At 44.4% G+C, this 26,167-nt stretch overlaps 1 protein-coding gene across 1 annotated transcript in view; it reads right to left on the reverse strand.

The window, feature by feature from the left end:
- Positions 1-26,167, reverse strand: part of PDZRN3 (PDZ domain containing ring finger 3) — a 248,774-nt gene that overhangs the window by 29,275 nt on the left and 193,332 nt on the right. Inside the window, exon 4 of the mRNA XM_036869714.1 lies at positions 1,376-1,623. Within this exon, the coding sequence (XP_036725609.1) occupies positions 1,376-1,623 (248 nt within the window). The remainder of the gene's footprint in view (positions 1-1,375; positions 1,624-26,167) is intronic.

The following is a 26,167-nucleotide window of genomic DNA, read 5'->3' on the forward strand; positions in this document are numbered from 1 at the left end:
GAGTCTGCAGTTCCTCGTGGCACAGAAGGGACAGTCGTGAGAAATGGGTGAGATGACAGTTCTCTGCATACTGCCTTGTGCACTCTGAGTGTCAGACGGGATCGGGGGCGGGGGGGGGTACTCCCTCCTCTACCTTTACACGCTGCCCGCCGCCCAATTCACTTTGTCACGCCCGGGGAATTAGCCCTGGGTTCTGATGACAGCTAACCGTCAGAACCACGGGAGGAGAGGCCAGCCTCTGTCTGGAATCTGGTAGAACAACAGGAAACGTGTGCTCACTCCAGCTACTGAGCTACTAATAGGAATCCAACAGGTATCGCTCAGAGGATTTCCCTAGGAGAGGTGCAGATGCCCTTTGAAATAAGGCATCAAGGCAATGATCTGAACCAGGAGCAAGATGGGAGGAGGGCCTCTAACGTCAGCCAGAGAGGCTAAGAAAGGGAGGGGACACCTTGTCCAGAGGTGTGCAAAGTCACATCCGAAAAGCCACCTTAAAACGGACAGCTTTTAAGCCACTTGTCCACCTGAGAAAATTTCTTGCTCTTCATTTTTGTCCCTACATATTTGACATCAATCACTAAATTAACAGTGATCACCACTATCATTTATCCAGTGCTTACCATACGCCATGCTGAGAACTTGCCACGCATTATTTCATTTAATCCTTCAACAATCCTAAGAAATGGGTACTATTATTGTCATCCCATTTTAATAGAGGGGAAATAAGGCCCAGGGAAATAAACTACCCAAGTTACACAGCTAGAGATTAGGTTTGTCCAACTCGAAGCCTCTGAACTACCTGATATCTCTGGCAGTAAGTAAGGTAAGAGGAGAGTCGTGTGTAAAGTAATTTACGTGATGTGTTGGATCACAGCTGTTATTTAATCGGTAACTGCAGTGCTTATATGAGGCATGTGTGAATTTACTCCATGGATCCAGGTTTGAAATGAGACCCAAGAAACCAGAAGGCACAACCTCCTGGGCTCTCTTTACCCTCACAACTTGCTTTGTTGTCTCTTTAAAAGAACCATCAGCATTCCCTCTAGTGATAACTACCAAACCTTCCCACTGCCATTTGCGGTGATTAAATTTTATTCGGAAACAACTTTTATGACATTTGTAAGTAATTTTGTTCTTCGAATATAATTTGAATAACTCCGCTCCAGGGTTATAACAAAGTAATTAATATGTCGGAGCGGTTTTGAGCAGGATTCAATTTATTACCTCTATAAACAATAAAGTGAAACGTGGGCAACTTGGAGGAAAACTGTTAAGATGTGTTCATTGTTTTCACCACATGGAAGGGAAGAAACCAACTTCTCTGTACTTCTGTACCACACTTAACACAGTTAAGATTCATTATCATGTGACTTACTCCTCGGGCAAGAGATAGGGATCCAGCACAGGTGGGGTGGGCGAGGACATCTTGGTGAGGGCCATGATGTGCTCAAAGGTGATGTCCGTTTGGGTTCCCGTGTCCACCATCTGTGACTCTGACGGAGGCGTGAACATTTTGGTCCGTGGCGTTCGCCTCAACACCTGGACCACGATGGGCTCCTTAGCTGTCTTGAAGGCTTCCACAGCCTGGTCATGAGTTGCTCGGGATAAGTCTTTGCCGTTGACCTGTCGAAAAACAGTAGAAGGGGAGAGGATTAGCATTAAGCAGAAGCCAGAAAGACGGTTTTCATGTGTAAGCAGCTAAAAGGAAAACGTGCGGGTGTCCGGGGACTTCACTGCTCTGTTTCAGGTTTCCCCAGGAATGCCTGGTGGGAAGGGGGTAGGTTTAGGAGGTGTGCAGATCGGGCATGAAATCATAAATCTCACGGCAGGGAAGGCTTGGCTTCCTACTGGAGTGTCTTTAACATAATTTCATCCCCTCCTCATCTTGCCTGTGAGAGAAATGAGCAGTCTCAGGCTCACAGCCTCTATCGGGCCATACTAGCTACCTGGAAATTAATTATATTGTTCTGTTTTAATGGTGTGTATTTTCCCAGTTCCTGTCAGGTGAGATTAGTCTCCCTTTTATGGAAGCGATATGACATTTCCTTCTTAAATGAATGCCTTTGCTTTTCCTTAAGAAGTCAATGAGAATATTGAGTAAGTGATAATACAGGTCACAGGTAGATATGGCAAGTATCAAGGAGGAACTCAAATGACCTGACATTTTGGCCCATGTTTGGGAAGCGGCAGCTAGCTTCATTGCTGTGTCGTTTCCCACTGTGCACAGTCCTTTGCTACTGCTGCATCCTCAATGTCTACACTTACCGAGCGCCCACTGTCTACCACATGACTTAAATGAAGATGCCTCTTAACACGTCCGTCATCACAGTCATGGGAAGCTGGCAAGACCAAAAGTATGTTCATCTCCCTCCCCTTATAGCCACAAATAAACTGCATGAGATGACCTTGCTAGTTACTGACGGGTCAGAACTTTGGATGCTGCATCCAGGATTCTTTCCAACGATAGAACTAACTGAACACGGCTATATTTAGAACAGCTTACACAAGAGGAAATAGAAGCCAGAACCTTATGTCTAGAAAATGAAGTTATTCCAAGCAACATGGAAGCTCGACTATTTCCTTTACCCTCCCCGTCCCATTCCCCACAGCAAAGGACTACGACATTGTGTTCCGATAGCTAGGTGATGTCTAATGATTGCACTCACACGAGAGTTATCAGGTTCTGAAATATTCTGATGTCATCCCCCAAGTGGTTGGTATACTGCTTAAAGGCAAATATAAAATGATGGTATAGGAATCATATTCGGCAGAACATATGTTTGCAGAAGTTCCTTGGCTTCTCAGATCTTCTCTGGACAGCACCACTGACAAACTCATGTCATTTATTTGTAAATGCCAAAACCAACACCGAACCTTTTCTAGTCTGTCATCGACATGCCCCACCTTAGCATCGTGTACTTCACAGCACACTGACGATTAGGTCTGTCCTCTGAGGTAGAGCACTTCGGTTTCTCTTTGCCAAGCAGAACATGAATACCGATTATGCAGCAGTCTTTCTGGTTTTTTCCCTAAGCGCTTTCACTCTGGCCCTACAGGGGCAAGAACTCTAGGTTGGAGTGCCTTGCAAACAGCTGTTGGGTTGAGGGATAGATGTCAGATTCTTCCCTTGTAATGCAGCCCAGATGAATCGCCACTGGAGATTATTAATGATTTGGATCCAGTCCACTTAAGTAATTTACTATCATCATGAGCGAGTTCGGCAGAGCAGGAACTGTGGGCTGCAAAATGACTCCGGTGCACCAGTAAATAAGTGAATGGCTGAACCGTCAAACTCTTACCATCCCTCACCCTGGACGACTGGAAACCCCAGGATTTAACACCACGGCCGTCTTCACTCTTCCTCCTTGGAGGACAGAATGAAAGGACGTGAAGGAATTCTCTCTAGCTTTGCAAACCAGTTGAGCACCTCGACCCCTTCCCTGCTCGGAGCCTAGAACTCTGAGGGCTTGGGGATGAGGTGAGGGCGGAGGACTGAAGCCCAAGTTGGAGTGCTGTGAAATTCGCTCCAAGGCCGAACTGTCTGAGTCGTATTTCCCATTAATGCGTGACACCGGGAGTCAAATCATCTACGAATTTATGATGCAATAGTAAATTTCTCCCTGGATTAAAATGAATGCCGTAGACAGCACCCTGAGGAGATATTGCTTTGGCCAATGCCAGCTCGCCATGCTGGGGATGGCTTGTGCTAAAGGTAGTTCTACCCACAGTGAACTCACAGTAAGACTTTTGAATGGGTCTGCAACTTGGCCTTTTGCCAAACGGGACTGAGCATGGGACTTTCTTCTAAGGGAGTCTTCCGATTGTGTCTTTAAAAAAAAAAAAAAAAATCCGTCCTAGGAGTCTTTACGTTTTATCCACATAATTAGGTCTTGCAAATACCTCAGCGGAAAGGTCAGCTGCCTGATAAAAAGCATCCTTCCTTGTTCCTCCTGCTTCCTCTCTGCTGAAAGAGCTTGGACTTTGTTTCCTTTCCACCAGATCAGAGAGCACTCCCTCTGGGGGAGACTTGAGATGTGGGTTTAATTGGCTTTAGCCCACTGTGGAGGTCTGGTTCCTTTTGCTTAGACATGGAGCCGGGTCTCTGAGGCCAGGTTAACACACTAAGGGATGCAGAGCAGAGAAACAGAGAATTGGGGTCTCTTGATGATTATCACTGAGCAAATGAACCGACCAAGCTTAGAACCTCTTAACCCCAAACTTCTTGTCGTATCTGATATCACAATCCTTATACTTTAGGCCATTTTCACTTGTATTTTAACTCCCTGCAGCCCAAAACACCCCAATAGGTATAGGTATTGCACAGATGTACTGTAAAGTTAGACAGGAATGTAGTTATTTGTTCCTGTAGACATTCCTCTGATGTGTATAAAACAATGAGTGAAAATGCTTTTCTGATTAGGAGTATATTTTACTCAGCTTATTTTTTTTATTACAGAAAAGTGATGGCAACTATTGCTTTCTTGTATAGGTGTTCTAAACCAATGCTAGAACCACTAAGCAGATGCTTAAATGGTACCTAAAAAAATTAAAGGACGGACTTGTCTGCATCAGTCTAAGCTAAGAAGATTCTCGGGGGCAAAGAGCTGCCCTGTGTCTGGGCGCACATGATTACAAACGCAGGCAAGCTTTTCCGAATCTCTCTGACTTTGGGTATTATTAAACGGCATTGATGCAACAGCACCCATAACATCCCTAGGGCCTAAGATGCAGAGAGAGAGGAGGTGGCAAATCCCAAGGGAGGCCAGGAACTTGGTCGGCGACTGTGAAGCGCTCTCTCATCCCCCACCAGACCCGCTCACGGCTGGGTCCCACAGAAAGGCAGCTCTGACCATTGAACCTGAGGGAACAATTTCAGGAGCCCGGTGCCATGTATATGTTAATCAAACACAGCTCAAATATGCCGCTCCACAAGCCAGGCGACCCACTCCTTTCTTACGGTTCAGGGCTGCAGTGCCCAGGGGCTGAAACTGTGGAATCAGACCGGGGTTAGAATCTGGACTGTCGCTTCGGACCATTTATTTCCCTCTGAGTCTCGGTTTCCTCATGTGCAAAATAAATGTAATTATAGTGTCATGCCTCTTAGGATTATTATAAAGTTTAATGAGATAATCTACTTTACAGCCTAGCATGCACATCATAAGAATTTACTAAGATACCAGTGCTAATGGGGATCCTGCCCCAGAATAGTCACATTTTCCCAGGAGAAGAGAGTCTGCAAATCAAAGAAGCAAAATGCAGTCTAGTTAGGTAGTCTTAAGAGACATTTGTATACTGAGAGGCTTCTTTATTTTTCAGGGAAGTTCCCAGCCCAAACGTTCCTGAGCTACCGACATACATATTGATATTTTCAGTCCGCAGGTTGGGGTTCTCTGGAGCGGGCAGTGCAATGGATAAATCTTACAGGACTTGACCCCTGCCACACAAGCTTCTTGACAAGGTATTTTAGGCATCATTACATCCTCTTAAAAGATGATGAGACAAGGCAGGAACTTACTCTCCTAGACAATCCATTTTTGCGGCCAAATTTGTTTGGAATTACCTTGTGCACATAACACTTATTACCCTGTCATCTTGGAATCACATCACTGAGAGACTTAGCGAGGTGATGAGCCCAGTGCACGCTGTCAGCCAACCGAGAATGACAACCTTTATTCCCGGGATTAGCATTACGTGTACATTACACAAGACGGCGGTGATGATGGCTGCAATTACAGGCGCAATGTTCATCCCGTGACGTTTGGCCCAGTCAAATTAAATATCATTAACTCACCCAATTGAGCAGATTGCTTTTAAAACAGTTTATGCAGCTCTAAAACCAAGTAAATGGAATGTTTTGGAAGAAAAAATGCTGATGGCAAACTTTATTATAAATTAAATGCTTAAGTTATTCACCTAAGGCTCTGGATGGTCCCCTGGGATGTAGGTGCAATTAGGGTGAAAATCCAATTGCTTTATCTCAGGGCAAACATCACTGCTGCAAATATGACAGGACACTAAGGAACCTTCAAGAGGTCCTTTAGCATACGATCTCCAGGGACAAGATGCTGAGGGCATGGAAGGATTCCCTCCTGGTTGCATTTAAGCCTGGGTAGCATGACTGAGGCTCTTTGCATGAGGTGCCCGTGAGTATGTTTTCCACGGTCCTGAGAACGAACGCAAAGCTGGTAGGTTTTTCCACATGGGGGTACATTTCATTGATAACCCAGCTGTCCATCTTTCACTCATTCACCAAGTATTTTCTGAGGTTACTCAGGGAGACTTGTTCCCCTCTTGGCTGATGGGATACCACTTAGAAGAATTTCTTGGGGAAAAATGAGGCCACAGGATGTGCAAGCCACTTAAGAAATGGTCACATGAAATGCATTGTGGGTAGCATTTCACCGTGGCATCTAATGAGGGGTTGGATCTGGCCGAGGAAGACAGAATCTACACACGCTGGAACGCTAATTAAGCTCACGACCTAGAAAGAGTCTTGGTTTTCACGGTCTACCTAGAAATTCCATTGGTGAAACTACTGTCATACGCTTTTTAAAATCACCTTTCAAAACAGGAGCCAGAAAGCTTTCAAAGTTCCCTACAACATAATTGTAAGCATTTCGGGGTATTTTAAGATATATTTGGAAAAGACATAGCATATTCTCTCTAAATTAGACAATACGTTTCTATTTATGGGAAGACATTTGGTTTCTGAGGATCGGCTTATCACAATCACCTCGATTTCTATTACATGTGCAAACGACCCCAGTATAAAGTGCTAATGCAGTTTTCAATTCAGCCTACTATAAATTACGCCCCGGGCTAAAACCCCACTTTTATAGGGTTCGTTTAATTAAATACAGGGGCAGTGATTGCATTCTGTAAAATATCACACCTATGTTGTCAAACTAATTAAAACTTAGATTCCACTGGAAGCAATAGACGATAATAAACTACATACAGAAAAGTAAAAGGTTTCAAGCTCTGATTTAGGTTGGATTAAAAAAACTTTTTTCATTCAGGAAACTCCTGTCTGCCTTAATTTATTTCGAATTTATAGTCTGCTCTGGGGCTTGATAAAGGGAAGGCCAACTTATCTAAAATAGAGGTATTATGGCAGTTAAGAAGGAATATGGGTCTTAGTGAACAAATGGTGTTCAAATTAGTATGTTTCTGTGCAAAGTACTCACTTTCAAGACGGTATGAACAAGGAGACTACACTCACAGAGACCTCAGTTCCGATGTAGTAGAACTGACATCTGTATGGGTGCATTTGGTTTGCAGTAAGGACTGCAGTGAGGTTTGTCCATGGTAATTTCTAAATGTGTCCTGATGTTATTTTCCTAGGTTTGGTATTTCTTCAACGGGAAGATCCCCTCATTATATTCTGAGCGCCCTGCGTGGATGAATGTATAGCCTGGGTAATTTTCCTATTAGAGGAGTCTTCCTTCTGTCAAACTTAAGCCTATCATGTTTCAAAATGCTTTACTGTTTTTTTTTTCCCCCTAAATATAGAATATACCTGGCTACCAGCCTCCAAGTGATAAAAGAGATGACACGTCTTAAAAATCATAGATGTACTCAGATTAAAAAGTATTAGTCCCACACTATTACCAGATGCTTTCTTCTCAGGTCAAAATCCTATCTTCATCAACAAAATCTTGCTTATCTCCTTTTGGAAGCCTTGATTTCATCACCCCGAAATCCCATTGTGAGCGATAGGTTACAGAGGTCCATTAAACTACAGTGTACTTGAACCATTTTGCATCTTAAAATGAACATGCATACTTTAACCTCATCTTAAAGGTGGTAATTTAAAGAAGCAGCTCAACATATTATAGGAAAGCCCAGTGGTGAGTACTTGGAAACAAGGTGTTTCTACAGCTGAATCTCTCTAGTCTAGGTCCCTTAAGTTCTTCTTTGAAACGCCAGTGTCTTTTCCAGGTATGTATTTAATTCTTCTGGAGTAGGGATTGGTTTCATGTTACAAGTCAGTTAAATACGGTCCTTCACATTCCAAGGGTTCAGCGCTGTTCATCCCTGGGGGATGTGCTTGCAAATGTCTTCAACCATCCCTGCCCCTCTCTTATTCCTTCTGACTCATCTGAAAAGCCCGGGCCTATCTTTCTGGCCAACCACCTGCCTCCCCGTTTCTACCTGCAGACCAGTGATGCTGGAGGACATTCCCACAAGGAGATGTTGCTGAGTCAGATGGGATCACACCCTTCACAGCTGTTTTGAGATGTGTAATTAAGTAGTTACTTGATTTTCGGTCGATTGCCGATATTTTCTCATGGGGCCCTAAGTTCCACAAGGGCAAGAACTGTGTGTTTTGTGCACTATAGGACACCCGGAGCTCAGCACAGCAGCTGGCATGTAGCAGCCTCGCAAATAATTTATCACCTGAGTGACCTATTCACGCGTCTGTAGACTGTCATGTTCCTCTCGTGCACATTTGTTGGCATTTCATGGTCTTTCCTACTCTGGAAACAAAAGCATTTTCTGCTCTGATCTTATATTCATAGCTAAGATTAACACAAACCTGATTATGTGTCCATTTTTATAACTGTCAGATTCCAAACAAGAATAAAACGTGTGTTGGATTTGGTTACATACATACATATTTCGTGAGGAGCACTTTCAATCTTAAGATTTCTCCTGTTCCATTTCTTGATACGATCAAAGTGGTATCAAGGAAAGTACCCTCTGCTCTTTTGGAGAATGAAATACATGAGGCCCAGAGAGGTCTTGGAGTGTTTGTGAAGAAACAAGGCAGCCCTAGCTAAGCTCTCCTGAAGTCCCTGGGTTCTGAACTTGCAGGTGACAAAGTGGAGCCACTGGAAGTCAAAAAGGAACCTCGATCCCCAACGGAGAGGAAAGAAACAAGAAATACCAAATTGACAGACCTCACTGAAAAATCAGAAAATGGGAAATTGCTTCTTTCTCTTTCTCGGACCATGCTCTCTCCTCCCCATCCGTCCTCCCCCTTCCAGCAGTGGCGCAGACTCAACCGTGAGCAACGTGCCCAGGCCGGGAGGTGAGGAGGATGGGTGGGCTACAGGTGTGTCCACCCAGGGGAAGGGGGGCCCTTGTCTAAGTCACAGTGAAAGCCAGAAGGGTTGGCCTTGGGCCTGCTCGGCCGCCCAGCTCTGGAGTCGGGTGTAGTGGAAGCACGCGATGGCCTGGCCTATGGGCGTTTACACTTGAGTCCTGGATACATGGAGGGGACTGCTGGGTGCTCACTACCTCACCCCTCGCCAGGAGGGTTGTCAACAGGGGTCCTCCCTGAGTACATCCAGGTTGAGCACTCTGAGAAAGCTCTCTGTGCGGCATCGTTCACCTTGGTACCTAATGAGTGAACAGGATACGTGAGGCCAAATGCTGGAGTCTCTGACACGTCAGTCGTGATACAGCCAACAGGGGGACGGCACCCTGCTGTGCCAGACGAAGACTTGGTCTAAGCACTTTGTATACGTTAACTCACGTAGTCTTCCCATGAAGGAGGTGCTACTATCATCACCATTTAACGGGGATGAAATCAAGAGGCACAGAGAGTGTTTGTGCATCTGAAGACCTTCCGCTAAGGATGCTGGTGGCTTTCACCTTGAGTTGGGAGACGCATGCTTAGTTCAGAAGGGTTCACGCTTCTTCCTACACGTCAAGTTTACTGCATTTAACCATCCATATTGGCATGATCTCCTATGGTAACAGCAAATATAGCCACACATAGAAGGAAGAAAGCATGGCCAGGTTTTTGCAAGCATCACAGCAAAGCCTTAAGAAAACCATTTTATGTCATTTCCATCTCCTTGGTATATAAACTTCATACTGGTCTCATAAATCTCTTGTACAAACTTAAATTTGTTAGTTGATTTCCTCAAAGACTAGAGGGCTGGCTAGAATAAAATTCCTACCCTCAGGTCTCTGACCATTAGAGGAAGGGACGTGTAGGAAGATTCTTCCATCAACAGAATTGTTGTCACACAGGATTTACATCAATGTTTAGTGATGTTTTATGTCACCACAGTCATTTAAGTTTCAAGTGAGGAGGGTCTTCTAACGGATACTGCATGAAGACGGGCAAGAACAGGCAGGAGTTTTACATGTGATGAGGGTCCACGGTGAAGGCTGAAAGCTCCAGCCCTAGGGCTGATTGCCTCGGCTTCAATGTAGGCTGTGTCACTTACGTGCTGTAGCATCTTGGGCAAGTTAACCTCTCGGTGCCTCAGTTTTCTTACCACTAAAATGGGTTTACAGCAGGACCTATATCATTGGGCGGTGTTAGAATTAATTAGGCTGTGCAGAGAAAGTAATTAGGGTGCATGGCCCTGCACAGAGTGAGGGCTCAATAAACGTTAGCTATCTGTTGTCCTCACTCATTTGTAGAATTACTGGGGAACCCATCATGTGCCAGGCACTGATAAAGTGGTAACCAAGGCCCAGTAACACTGGGTAAAGAATGAACACTGTCGGGGCTCTGGGCTGAGACACACAGGGGTCTGAATCCCTGCTCTGTTTACCAGATGTGTGACTTTGGGTAAATCATTCTACCCCTGTGCCTCAGTGTCCCCAGTTGGAAATGGGGGATATTAAAGTATTTTCCTCTTAGGGTTTTGAGACAAAGATCTTAGCACAGTGCCCAATGTTAGCTGTTGTTATAACCCTACAAACCTGGACAAACTACGTACCTCTCCCTGTGCGTTATCTATAAATGGAGTTGTAAAGATTTGTTGAAAAGGGCTTAGAAGGGAGTCTGGCTCGTAGTCACCACTTTTACAGGAGATACTGGCCCACATGTGGTTCCTAAAAATTCCAGCTGTCAAATTTCAGTAAAAACTTAACTGCAAATAAATCACACAAGAATACCCATAAAACAGATTTTATGTTTCACTCATTTATGTGGAAAGAAAGCCTTTTCTGGATCCTGGCATCCATCTCAAGGATGTGATACCCTGAACTCCAAGCACTCGGTGTTTGCTCTGTGCCAGGTGCTGTGCTGAGTGCTTCACGCGGACAATTTCATCCCACTTCACAGCGAGAAGGTCAATGGTGAGGTGAGTGGTACTACCTCTGCTTTTACAGACCAGGAAATAAAAGGCCGAGGAGTGCTGGCAGCTTCCTAAAAGATGTGCCTCTCATGAGCAGTAGAGATGGGATTTGAAGAAGGCCTGCCCAACTGCAAGTGCATGCTCTAACCACTGGGCAGCACAGCTGGAGTGCTATGACCCAACCTCAGCCTTGAAGCGAAGGCAAGTGTTAACGGCTGATTATACTGACCCCAAGAAGGGATGGTGGGATGAAACTGGGATGAAACAGCGTCATCAGAAAGAGAGAGGGGTGGGCCCTAGACAAGGAACATACGCTCAAGTGGGAAGAACAAAGATCCTCGTCAAAGGAGGACATTCACTGGACATGCCTTGGTGGGGGTGGGTGGGCTCCTCCATGCCGAACCAGGTGGGCTCAGCCACCTCACCTTTCCCAGGAACTCATGGTGGTAATGGTACCCCATTTAATGATACTCACTAACCCATCCCTTCCCACTTAATTGCAGAGAAGCTCAGAGCAGAGGGGCATCTATCTTTTCTCTAAATTCTTTTCTCACTAAGTTGTCTCATCAGATTTTAGCATGTCTGTCCTACGAACGTCCATGTCCCAAGGCATGTTGTGAAGCTCTGGCAACGGAACACCATTTAAAACAGTCCAATTAGAGCAAACGTAGTCTTTTGTTTAAAAAGAACATTCTTGAGCAGTAATGAAATAAGTAGCCTCAGAGTTTCTGAACCCTTTGAATCTTAAAGAGGAGTCAGGCCAAGAGAGCTAATTTTGAAAAATGCTTACTGGCCTGAATGACCTGCACTTTATTTGCTGCTTTTAACAAGATTATGAAATTTCCTAACTATCTCTAAAGAACACGAAGGTCAGGCAACAAACCAATGAACTCCAGAAAGAAAATCAAAGCTAAAGTTGATTCACTTTAAATAGAATTTCCGGGCTCTCAAGGATTTGTGTAACCTCAACAGTGATTTGGAATCTTGTTTGTTTGTTGTCGGTTTTCTATCCAAAGAAATAACATTATGATGTGTATCACTTAGATGGAAACTAATTTTGGCTCCTGCATCACCAACTAGTTCATTTAGTGGTCTACAGACCGATTAGTAAAACATCTGTTAAAATGACTGTGGAGGATCCTTGAAGAAAATGCCGTAAAAATTAAATGTCGTCTTAGTGGTTGAAAAAAATCAGTTGAGAAGGGCCTGGTGTCAGTATGAAAATAAAACTACCCCTGAATGTTTAGAGAAGGGCTAGTTTTTCTTCTGTCCTCATATAGAAGTAATCATTAGTTGGCTTGTCCATAATCACCTTTCTAAATAAATTATGCTGTATCTTCTCAAATACCTCCAATTTCCTAAAAAGCATTTTTAAAAGTTCCACATCAGGGGAAAACTAGAAAGCAGGGCTGGAATTCGAAATGTCCTCCAAAGACCAAAGCTACTTGATTCTTTGAACAAATAATGTCTAACACTTCTGAGTATTTTCTATGTACCATACACGAGGCTTAGGCACTGTACATTCACTTATTCATGTGCAATCAGCGCATGAATAATAAAACCCGAGAATGACTATGTGCCCAATACCCCTACTGAAACCCCAGTGCATCAGTGGGCAAAACCAGAAATGGGAGCTGCCCCGGGCAGTTCATAGTCTGGGTAAGGAGACAGATGCTAATAATCCCATAACTGAGGGAAGGAAAGAGAACCTGGCAGGGTTAAGGGGGCAGGTGTTGGGAAGAGGGGGCTCCTCTGAGGAAGAGATGTTGAGGACAAATCAGAAGAATAACCAGGATTTATGTGGAGAGGAAGAGAGGAGAGATTATTGCAGAGGGAGCAGCATGTGCAAAGGCCCTGAGGCTGGACGAAACCTGGTACAAGAGGATCAGGATAGGTGGAACAGAGATGCTTATGTGATGAGACTAGAGGGGTGGGCGGGGGCAGACTATGTTGACCCTCAGAGGCTACAGATAGGACTTTGGTCCTGAGATGATTTAAGTGGGGGTGGGGGGGGGCGGTGGAGAGGTGACAGGACTCAAAGGCTACGTGTTCGGGTTTACATCTTAGAAACATGATCATAGCATCTGGCTGCTGTGTGAAGAATGGACTGTTAGAGGCTAGGAACGAGGTGACTGAGTGGCGCAAGCAGACCAAAGAGATATTTGGGAAGTGGAGCCCTCCCAACCACCAGGGGAGTTCTTTCCATTTTCACAGGAAGTTGAGACTCAAGAGGGTAAGTGACTTGCCTAAGGGTTCCATAGCTATTAAACAGGAGACCAAGTTCAAGCTCCCCCGAACTACTAACTCCAAATATAGCATTCTTTGCAAAAGTAAACTACCTGTTGAGGTGTGACCATCAAGCCAAAACAAACGCAAGCTCCAAATCTCAAAACCTTTGAGCTGAATAGGGACCTAGGCAGGTCCTGGGTTTCTTGATAATTTGGATGGTTCTGCTACTGGATTACTTCCTGCCTACAGGCTCTCTGTAATGGGCGGGGTCCTAAGTCCCTGCTCCTTCTTGGGGTGCCTTCCTCACAAGTTCACGTGGACGATGAGAGCGTCCTGCCCCGACCGAAGCTCCTAGTTATTGCTGGAGACTTTGCTCCCTGAGACTCTGGAATCCTGTATCTCCACCCTTTTGCCGGAAAACCATAAGGAGGTTAGATTAGAAGAGGAAGAACGGTTTATCTTGCTGATTGATTAAAAAAGCTACTCAATCTCGAATCTCAACAATTCTCTCTGCCAAATGGGACACATACTCCCTAGCTTCAAAAAGGGGAGCTCCACCCACTTGCTCCTAAAACTCTTGTTCCTTCACATAAACTGTCCCACATTATTGGTGTTTTAGTATTAAAAATGCACACCGTGTCCACTGACAAGAATTTTTGGATTTTTAGTTTTGACCTTTACTGGACATCAGCAGTTCAAAGTGGTATTATGATAGCTAACTGTGGGCATTTTCATTATGAAAAATTTCCTAACCTTCCCACAGGGAGAACTAAGAAGGGAAAGAAAAATTGCAGAATTGAAGCCTGCAGTTTGGCAGGAGAGCCCTTGTTTTGGCTTTGGTTTTGGTTTTGTTCTGTTTTTTTGGGACAGCCCTTGTTGCGCAAGTGTTCTCAGAGTGGGGAACATGAGTCCATATTTTATGCTAACAGAATCATTTTGCAGAGTGATGCTGTGTAACTGGGGGAGGGGTGCCATTTCACTGCTTACCTAGTTGACATAATTACAGCACAAAAGCTAACCTTGTGTCTGTCCTCAACTTTGGAAAGATTCTATATTTTTAATTGCAAATTACTGTTCAATTTGTTAAGGAAATTCAGGTTAGAGGAGAAAATATTTGCCTCTTTTCTGCTGGGTTGAGATGTATTTCTAAATTTGAATAACATTTCCAAAAGGAAAAACACTTCATCCTACCCAGCTCACATTTCATCTGTAATATGTATGACTATTCCATTTAGGAGTGCTTACATGCAGTCATGAATCCGGACACATCTTTCCTGGATTGCCAAAACAGTCATACTTTGCTGAGACCCCTCCCTTGCAACCAGAGCCCAGGAACAACTTTACATCAATAGGTTGTGTAAATCCTAAGTTATCTCCACTGAGATATGCAATTACCTCGTGGCTGCTGTGAGAAATTAATGCAGATTTCTGGAAATATTGGCTGTGAAAGAAGAACCAATGAAAATGAGTGGGAATAACCAACTCTGGAGACATCTACGGTGGAAGAAACAGAAACTGGGAAGATTTAGAACCTTTATGAATCAAGAATAAACTTAAGTTGGTACTTCTTTCTCAAAGATTTATAAATGTGATTTACAAATGGCACGAAAAGAATAATGATCACATTCTAGGATATTTATCACCTCTGAAATAGGAAATAAAATGACTCTGCCTCTTGACTTCACAGGCACCGAAGGGCTTAAACTACGACCACATTATAATAATTGATCCTCGCTTTTTTGGTGATTAAACTCTGGGAAAGAAGAATGGCAGAATAATTGCATATTTCAACCGCACAGAACACCTAGCACATAGGAGGCCCATGATAAGTTTGTTGAACTGAACAAAAATAAAAAATAAAATTAAAGATATTTGTAGAAAATATGAACTGGGTTAAAAGTACTAAATCACATACGCATGAGTCTTGTCATTGATAAATGCTGGGAACCAAGAAGATAAAGTACGCAAAATATTATACTTTTTGTCAAAAGAAACCACGGGTCCTTTCTGGGCCTCAGTTTCCTCACCTGTAAATGAGGGCATTACTCTAGGTGATGATGATGACTTATAATGTAGGATGAATCTCAGTGGCCCCTGAGGGCCTCCTTGATTATTTCTGATTACCCAACACCTGGTCTATGCCTTACAGCCTTTCTAGACACAATCCCATAATCCCCTGCTCCAACAATTCAGTCACATCCTGGGAGCAAGACCTGTGTCCCTAAATCCTTTCACATCCTCCGGATACTCACTTAAAACCTCTTGATTTCATTTTCTTGCTCTCCATTTTGGTTACATGGAAGCATCCCATCAGGGTAGCAGGTCCTTTCAGTCATCCCCCTGACTCTCAGGTCCAGCAGGGGACAGAGAGGAGACGGACCCCTTGCCTGCAGCCACCTGGAGAAACTTTGTTTAGATGACAAAACAACCCTGAGTATGTTTCAGGGAAGCGAGCCATTCTGCAGTCTCTCTTCTGCTATTGGATGGTTCGAGAGCTTTAATAATGAAGCTGAAGAGGATAATCTTGTGAGAGGAAGGAGAATAAAACCGCTTGCAGGGGTGCAGGACTCTAGTCTCTAGGATGGAGAAGAACCTGCAGCGTTTTCTAAGATGATTTATTAGACATGGGTAGAACTTGCTAGAAACCTACCAGGAGCAAATCATCTGGGAAGGAATTAATGAACCAAACAAAACACTTGACAATGCAATTAGAATATGAGGAAATGTAGGGGTTTTCCAGAGAGAGAGGGAGAGACAGAGAGAGGCAAGTGTGTGTACATGATTCTGATTATGTCATACACAAGGCCGGAAAAAGAATGGAATAATATTTTTGAAGAGTAAAGTTATCACAGGGGAGAGGGAGATGGCTGGGGTTGATATTTGCAGTTTGGATGCTTCAGTATAGTTAGCAAGTGTGCCCAGATGGGTGGAAATTCACTTGCAGCTATGTTTCAGCAAAATGGTGCGTGGGTCGGAGGAAAAGAAATAAGACCGCTGGCGGCAAAAATATGATTCCCCATCATGCGCAGCAGTAGAGGGCAGCCGTGGAAACACTGTTTCTCTTTAGTTGCTTTAGGCAACAGCAGTTTTTTTCCCCTCTGCTTTGGTTTGGGTCAGGGATTTTTCCTTTTTAAAACCTTTTCTTAGTTGAGTTAGAAACCGAGAGTCTGAAGCTCTGGAAACTTCTCTTTGACCTCATTTCATCGTGCCTGTCGGATGAGCTCACTGAAAAACAAGCTTGGCAGTGGTAACATTCGCTGTGTGTGTCCAGAGGAAACTTCTGGCTGAATACCTGTGCTAACTGCTATCCTAGGCTTTGCATACAAACTCTATCTGGGAATAATATAGGCTCCTTTTTATTGATATGAATGTATAAGTCTAAATACATATTTAAAAAAATTTTTTTAATTGAAGTATAGTTAATTTACAATGTTGTGTTAGTTTCAAGTGTATGGCAAAGTGATTCAGTTATAGATGTATGTGTGTGTATATATATATTCTTTTTCATATTCTTTTTTTAATTTTAGGCAATAATTTTTTTTTAATTGAAGTATAGTTGATTTACCTTTTCATACTCTTTTCCATTATGGTTTATTACAGGATATTGAATATAGTTCCCTGTTTTCAAAATCTACAGTTGGACAACTTATGTTCCCTCATCCCCTTCGCTAGCTTTTTTAGTTTGGCAGGGAGATAGTTAATGTCAAAACATTTCTTCTTTTAAATATATGTCATACAGGCACACCACCACCTACACAGCCCTTTTATTCGTTCAAAAGTGTTTTCATCGGCTGTAGCTCAACGAGTAAGTGTCAAAGTTTGCATAGCATGTTGGAAACAAAGCCCTCTCTGGATACCGAAGCATATATGGGACATGTGCACATGAAAGTAATGATACGCTTCTCCTAGAATCCAGGACTCTTTCTGCCCCAGGGCCTCTGTCTGGGGACCCGTGACTATTCACAGGTCAGGAAGCCAGCCTGGCCACCATGATTGAGTCCTAATCCCCATTACAAGTGCCCCGAGTGCTTGGTAGTGGCCACCCACAGTGCTGGTCACAGGTGTGACTTCACCTGAGAGGCAACTTGGCGACGTCTCCCTCCATCTCTGAGTGGTGAGAATGTGAGGACCGTAACCTGTTTAGTTACCTCTGCAACCACTGCAGCATCGTCGGTGGCTGTCCCGACGTGGCACACGGCAGGCGTTCAAAAAATAACCTATTGAACAAATGACCGAATCTGAGCATTTCCTCCAAACATACGGCGTCATTCCACCTCTGCATATTATTTTGGGGAAGACCTGGCCTTACAGACATCTCTTGAAAGCCCTCTTCTCCACTGTTGCTTTAACAGAAATGACTTAGCTACAGTGGTACCCAGTGATGTCAAGAAGCTGGCCTTTCTGCATCCATTCGCGGCGCTTTACGCACTCCCCCGGAGACTTTCGACCCATAACAATGATCCTCTTTGACCCAATTTTGGAGACCTGGGTGCCCCCGCCTCCTCTAGAAATGCCAGCTTTCTCCCTTGGTCCCCATAGATCGGCTTGTTTGACAATATATAACAGTGTTCAGTGCAATATCGGGCCGTACATACACTCGAGCATATCAGAGCTCACTTGCACACTCCCAACACCCTAGGAAGAGGGGGAGTTTGTATTCCTGTGCTTCAGAGGAAGAGTCTAAGATTCAGAGAGGCTCAGAGAACTTTCCACAGCACAAAGTTACTCCACGGCACGGCCCTGAGTTTCCCCCTTTTATACATCAACTCTGAGTAAAACGAGGTCTCTGGTTTGTCTTCTCAACTAGGCCATGAATGCTGTGAGCACAGGGGTTGTTTTCAGTCTTTCTCTCAGCATGTGGCCCAGAGAACACAGTAGGCACTCAATACATGCTGCCCATAGGACCACCAGAGGGTGACTCTCAACTGGGGTAAGCTGCAGGTGGAATCCCTCTCCTGCCTTAATCAAACAATAAGATGAACTTCCACTTGAAGGCGGTATCACACTAATAACATCATATAACCTCCAAAGCTGTAGACCTACCTCCATTTAAAAGAGGACAAAGCGGGGCTTCCCTGGCGGTGCAGTGGTTGAGAATCTGCCTGCCAATTCAGGGGACACGGGTTCGAGCCCTGGTCTGGGAAGATCCCACATGCCGCGGAGCGACTGGGCCCGTGAGCCACAATTACTGAGCCTGCGCGTCTGGAGCCTGTGCTCCGCAACAGGAGAGGCCGCGACGGTGAGAGGCCCGCGCACCGCGATGAGGAGTGGCCCCCGCTCGCCGCAACTAGGGAAAGCCCTCGCACAGAGACGAAGACCCAACACAGCCATAAATACATAAATAAATAAATTTAAAAAAAAAAAAAAAAAAAAAAAAAAAAAAAGAGGACAAAGCCATGCACAGGTTCTTGGTTAAGCCTTTCTATGATGCTTTTGTAGTTGACCCACATTCCTTTGCAGTTTACCTTACGCTCACTGGTGTAAGATTTAATTTCGGACCCCCTCCCCCCTTCTCCCCACAAATGTCAGCCCCACAGGGCAGGGACTTCGCTTTCCATTGCAATGCCTGATACTTAGCACGTTACCAGGACCACGGAGGGACCTCTGAGTGTGTGTGGGAGGAAGGAGTGAGGGGATCTGCCCACAGTCAGGTCTCTGCTTGAGTCAGGCAGTCCTGCGTTAGGATAACTGCTCTCCCTCTTACCAGCCACGTGATCCCAGGCAAGTTAGTCAGCTTCCCTCACTAACTCTCAGTTGTCTCATCTGTAAAATGGAACTAACAATAGTACCTGGACTTTAAGGGGCTGTGTGAGAATTACACGTATATGAAACATGTATATAAACCACGTGCACAGCAAATAACACTCAGTTATTTATCATTGCTATTACTATTATTTATTGTATGCTAATAAGCAGAAACCCCCAAATCATGAGAATATATTATCCTTGGGCCTTCACTATTCATTCAAGGATAAATAATACGATGCTGGAATTGCTTCATCCTTTGTCTGGACATGTCTTAACTTTGGTTGGATAGGGAATAGAATTGGTTCTGAAACCTCAGAGCCAACTGAGAAAAAAGAGATGCACTCTCACACTGATTTGCCCCCCTTCCTTCAGTCTTAGGGGAACAGCCACAAGCTCCCAGGTTCCACTCCATGGCAGACCTTGAAGAGAAACTTCGTCGGGGTGGGAGAGATGAGGCAGACATGCCAAACAACTCAAACTTCAATTCCTGCAAAGTTTCCAGAGACCTAGCCCTACCCTACAAATCTTAGGCTTACAAAGTTGCTAGATCGAGAACTAAAAAGGAGAAAATGCCAGTACGGGGGCAAGAGAGGCACCCCTTGCTAAGGAATTATTCCAAATGGGAACACATCAATATATGCAGGTAAGTGCAGCACAGGGTCGCTGGTATCTAACATGGAGAGGGTGTGCAACACAAGTTACTCATGCCGGGCATTTCGTAACTAGATAAAAAGGTACGGAATCCCGGATGTAAAAGACTACTATGATTCTGGGGGGGGAACATCCGCTGCTTTTCACCTCCTGATGCCACAAGGAATATTGTTATGAGGGATACTTATTTCTCTCTAGGTTTTTCCAACTCCCCAAATAGTGAGCAGCTGCCTGATAGAGGGAAATTGGTTCCTATCCTTTGGAGTTTTCTTTTATTAAAATGCACGTCACTTTGAATGTTATGTGCGACAACCACTGACACTTTGGGCAGGGGAGGGGAATAATTAATTGTCACATGGGGTAGAACAGGAACATGTCTGGTAATTCTATGGTAAACTGCTTAACACACAGGGAGGAAACTGTTATCTTCCTAAATGTCTGACAAATTAACTGTTTTCATTGGTTTAATGCTCTGAATAGTAGGTGTCTGCATTATTTAGTTTACGCATTGTTCGCTCACAAAAAAGACAACATTTTTGCCAAGATTTCTTTACATAAAAACATGCAAACTCATAGGAAATGTGTTTATAAAGACGCCAGCTCTGACTGTAGTCTTATGGATGTCTTCTCTTCTGTTACAACAAATGTTATGGTTTGAGAGGATTCTTTTATGGAATGAAGAATGCTATATGTGAAGAAAAATATAAAGTAGTATTCTATACTTTTTAAAGATCTTATAGCTTATCAACTCCTCCCCACCCCCCCTTACTATTTGTGATTTACTTTCCTTCAGAATTGGGGGAAAGGGGAGGTTTTAAAATGAGTTATTTCTTCTTGGGTCTTTTATGAATATTTTTATTTTATTAAATATTGAATAAATTTAAAAATATCAAAGATATATGTAATTGAAAACACTGCTACAATGAAGACTTGTAAATCTCCCAGCCACTTTGAGAAAAAGAACACTACCCATATGTTACCCTGACAAGCTGAACATCCCAAGTCCAAGAATGATAAGAGCGCCATGAACAGCCAAGAAGAATGCACCAAGGTGGCTCTGGGAAGGGCCCTGCTCTATCAGGGACCAAGAAATACTGCATAACTACAGCAGGATATAACAGATGCTCTAAGTGCAATACTGGTGCAGAGGGAAGAAAGGGAGCAGAACAGAAAGGCCAGAAACAGTCCTGACCACACAGGGAAGCTGGTATCGCCCCTTGATGGGGAAGAGATAGGCTTTTCTCCAAGTGGTACTGGAAAATCCATATTAAAAAAATGAAGTTGGACTCCAGCCTTCCACCATATATAAAAAGGTACTGTGAAAGGCAATATTTATATTAAATTTTTAGAAGAAAACAGGTGAGTAGTTCTGTGACTTCAAGGTAGAGATCATGTTTCCCAACAGAGACTAAAAGCACAAACTGTAAGAAAAGACTGATATATTTGACAACATTCAATTAAGGGATTCGGTTCATTGGAAGACATCCTAAAGAGATGGGAAAGATAAGTTACAAACTGGGGGAAAACGTGTATAACTACTGAGGGATTCGTATCCGGACTATGTTTTAAAAAATCCTACAAACTAGGTGAAAAAGATGCAAAATCCAACAGAGAACTGGGGAAAGCCTGAACAGGGACTTCATACACAGAAAAAGATACTCAAATATGATGAATGTACATATGAAAAAAAATACAGTCATCTCCCTGTATTTGTGGGATTCACATCTAGGGGTACGAACAGCTGACTATATTCACTTTACTACACCATTTTATATAAGGGACTTCTGCCCCTACGGATTTGGGTATCTGCAAGGGCTTCTGAAACTAGTCCCCTGAGGATACTGAGGGTATGTGCTCAACTTCATTAATGATTAGGGAAAAGCAAATTTAAACCATAGTGAGCTACCTCTCCATATAAATTACATTGGAAAAGTTAAGAATTCAGACAGTACCAAGTGTCGATAGGGACGTACAGCAACAAGAATCTCTCTGCCATAATGATGAAAAACAATTTGGCATTAGTGAAACTGAAAAGGTATATCCCCTAAATGCCCCCCTTTCCTTCACATCCTGTCCTTCCTTCCCCACTTTCCTTCCATCCATCCAATCACTCACCCACCCACCTACATGTAATTACCTACGTTATCTCCTAGAGCAGTGGTTCTCAAAGGGTGGTACGCAGACCAGCAGCATCTAAAACCGAAGGGTGATGCACAGGACCTAGTGTTTGCACAAGCCTTCCAGGTGATTCTGATGCCTGTTCACATTCGAGAACCACTGTCCTAGAGGGATTTTTATACCTTGAGACTGGTGTCAGAATGAAAGTTACAAATGAGATTCCATTCTCCTCTCCCGCTGCTCTCTGCTATCAAATAGGCAAAAAGAAAAAAAGAGGGAAAAAAAAGTGAGACTCTTCTTAATACCCAGTGAGTATGGGAGTGGGGGTGAGGAGAGGTGTTGGGTGTTACACAGAGAGGCTTATTTGGGGGGTAATTTGGGAACACTTAATAAGAACCTCTAAAAATGCTGATCATCTGACAAAAGAACTAGAGATATGTCCTAAGAGAATTATTTACGATTGGCCAATGATGTCGTTTAATTGACAGATACAGTTAGATCAAGTCCTGCAGCCTGAATGTCCCCCAGAAGTGGGGTCTGTAAATCATGAACTGTCATTATGGTGACAGCTAAATGACTCATCTTCACAAAGAAGTCCCTGATCAAACCTACTTCCTCCAGATTTCTGAAAATCAGGATTCATTTGGGTAACAAGGTCCTTTCTAAAAACACATTTTCTTCTGGCAGGAGGACGCTGCCCATCATCATTCACATTATTCGGCATTACTTTAGATTACTTTCCCATTTACTACTGGGAAGGGAAGTGTGTGTAGAAGTAGGAGGGTCTGTGGCTAGGAGGACACAGGATAACTTCGGAGCCTGGGGTGACTCTGAGAAGGACAGTGGTTAAAAAAAAAAACAACTGAAGGTTACTGTAGTTTTATCTGTGAAAGATATACATACACACACACACACACACACGTGTGTGTGTGTTTATTTTATAGACAAAACTTCACTGACCTACAGTTTTTCGCTTGTCAACTAGAGAGTACACAACTGTTTCCTTGAAAACTCTGCTTAAGCAAAATAAAGTAACATTTTTGGTATTAACCAACAGATGGTTAAATTTTCAATCTGCATTTGAATGTCTGAGATAAGAGCTTGTCTTGATGCCTACTTATCTAGAGGAAGACTTAAGAAAATCTGCCAGAAAACTTAGGTAGCGAAAGAGTCCTCTTCCAGTACTTTTGGTTTAACATAGAACAGAGGTTCTTGAACTTGAACGAGCACCAGACTCATCCAGAGCGCCTGTTAAACACAGACTGCCGGGCGCCATCACTTACAGAGATTCTGGCTTAGCAGGTCTGGAGTGGGGCTGGAGAACCTGTGTTTCTAACAAGCTCTCAGGTGATGGCTGCCGGTCTAGGATCAACCATACTTTGAGAATGAACGACTTAGAAGAAATTTCTGGAGACTCTTCAAAAGTCAGAAAAGCTTTCCTTGATCCCTACTGCCACTCGAGACCCGTGTTCTCCACAATTGAACACTGGTGCCACTAATTTTCTTTCACTTCTGCACTATTTCAAATTATTTTTTATTACAAGCTGATGAGTATAATCAAATGTATTTGAAAAAAATATTATCCTGCTAGTTAGGTGACCAGTAGACTGGGAATGAGACCGTTTCCCCAAAGTTCCCCTACAGACACACACAATGCAATATGCCCTTGGTGAAGAAATAGGAGAGCAGGCCATTCGAAGCAGATGAATTCATTCTTGACAGTTTTGGGCTTGCCTCTCTGCTGCATGGCCCGACGGCATCTCACTCGTATTATGACCCCTGCCATACCACTGAAGGTGACACTGCCAGGAACACGGCTTTGTGCGCTTCAGAGAGAGGATGCTACGTTCCTTGTTGAATCCCACACTGGCAGAGGGTGCGTGAGGGTTATCTTGGCTCTGGTGGGCCTTTACCCAGAGCTGCTGCCGGTATTCCTTTGTACCTCCCCAACTTAGCCATGGCCTCTCCCTGCATTATTGATGCGGGTAAGAAGTCATGTATAAAAACTGCATTTTTTCTCACTGCTCCTATGGCAGGCTGGTGACAGGAATGTGGCGAGCGGGGCAGTCCCCTCCCCCGTGACCGCCTGCCTCATGGCAGTGTGCAAGCTATACCGATGGGAGCTATTAGAGGCCTGGGACCCGGGCTCACGTGTCACCGCGTAAACCTTTCCAGACCAAAGTGGGACCCACTTGAGCCATTCCTCATTCAGAAGTTAATTTGGTAAATATGTCCTGATTAGTTATTGGTTACGTGTCAGGCCCGGGGGTGCCACAGAGAACAAGGCAGTGTCCCTACCTTCACATTTTCCTGGGGGCTGGGGTCGGAGACAAACGGTAAGCAAGTTCATAAGTGCATGAGTTGTGATAAGTGCCAGAAAGGGAATAAACTCTGCAGAGAAAGGTCAACGCAGGTGCGGGTCGGGGGACTCTCAGATCAGGGGCGCTGCTCTCTAGGGAGAGGGACGTTTAAGCTGAGCCCTCAAGGATCAGTGAACTACACTGCAGGTGGAGGGGAACAGTCTGTTGGAAAGCCTTGGGAGGGAAGGAGGAAGGTGGGTTCTGGGTGTTGAATGGGCCCTGCGGGGACCAGGGCAGATGAGGAGCAGGCAGGTGTGAGGCATGAGGCTTATGGAGCCGTAAGAGGAGACCAGATCACACAGCGCCCTGCAGCCTGAGTGAAATGGTTCCTTTCATTCTAAGGGCGCGGGGGAGCCAGTGAGCAAGGCACAGAGAAGCTCAGAGTGTGGCTGGCTGGTTAAACCTGTTGGCTGAATGAATGAAAAATAAAAGTCTTGTATCCCCTCTGCTCTCCCTCCTGGCCTCTTGGGTTCAAATCATGGTCATCTCCTCTCTTTCCGGGCTCCTAACTAGAGCCCTTGTTTCTTTTCTCGCTCCTCACCCCCCACAGACACATACAAAACCCCACACGGTCAACCAGCCATGTGCTGAGGATACATGTGGTGATGAGACCTCCCAGGCGGTTCAATGAACAGAGAACATGGAAACCAAGTGGAAGGAAGTGCAGGGATAGAGTGATGTGCAGGGTATCATGGGAATACTGTGTGCAGGGCCTCATGGGAAGGCTCAGTGGAGGAAGCCAGGGGTGCGCAGGGCATCATGGGAAGGCTCAGTGGAGGGAGCCAGGGGTGTGCAGGGCATCTTGGGAAGGCTCAGTGCAGAGATCCAGGGCTGTGCGGGGCATCATGGGAAGGCTCAGTGGAGGGAGCCAGGGGTGTGCAGGGCATCTTGGGAAGGCTCAGTGCAGAGATCCAGGGCTGTGCGGGGCATCATGGGAAGGCTCAGTGGAGGGAGCCAGGGGTGTGCAGGACATCTTGGGAAGGTTCAGTGCAGGGATCCAGGAGTGTGCCCGGCCTCAGGGGAACACTTAGAAGGGTATCTAAGCTGGATGGCGGCTAAGTGGCCTCAGTTCTATGGGGAAAGCAGGACAACTCCCTTCTGGTTCCCCCACAGCTTTCTCCTTACAGAAGAGACAGGGAGAAAGAGGGGAGTAAGCCCTGGTCTAACCCTAAGCTATACCTTTTCATTTCTTAACATAAAAGTGGCTTATGATCCACTGTTAGAAAACAATAGCTAGTGACAGTACCCCATGTTGAAACAGTGACTTTCTCAGCCATAGACAGGTGCCATACTCAACAAAGGGCCCCCAGTTTGTTAAGGCAGGAGGAGACGGGCTTTCTTTTTCCATACCTGCTTTGCTTAAACTAATTCAGAATGGAAAGCCATTTCGGAAACAAAGCTTTTAGAATCTACTGATAGGTTGTTTAAGCGAACACACTCTTACTTGCAGGAAAACGATGCCAGGCTCAACACTGCTGTGTAGAGGTCAAGTTTATGTTCATCTAATTAACCACCATTAACTCTGTACCACGACTGGGCTGATTCTCAGCGGACTCACAGTTGCTTTGCTTTAAAGCAGTAAATTCATCTAATTGAGTACTGAATGTAGCTAATTAAATATGAAAGTAGGACTGTGTACACTCAAGTTTCCAGAATATTCCTTAAACTTGTTGCTTTGCATTAGCATTTCCTATAGAAATCTGTGTTTTCCTAGTCAACTGGCTTATTAATAGAGTGAGGGAGAAACGGTCACAAAGACATACATCTTTAGTTTTCTGGCAAGTAACAGTTATTGGGTGAAGTTTTGGCTTTTCAAAACCAACAACATTTATGGCAGAAATAGGCACAAATCCTCTTATACGATATTTTTTTGTAACTGAGAGGCAAAAGAACATAAGCTTTCTCAAATCATCCATTCTTAAAGCTGCCTGGGGGGTTAATGAGAACTCTCTGTTCCACTCCCCCTCCCATGCCCTGCCCCATGTGAAGGACCAGAGGCTCTACAGAAACCCCTCT

This window comes from Balaenoptera musculus, chromosome 11, assembly GCF_009873245.2.
Source record: "Balaenoptera musculus isolate JJ_BM4_2016_0621 chromosome 11, mBalMus1.pri.v3, whole genome shotgun sequence".
NCBI classification, from domain to species: domain Eukaryota; kingdom Metazoa; phylum Chordata; class Mammalia; order Artiodactyla; family Balaenopteridae; genus Balaenoptera; species Balaenoptera musculus.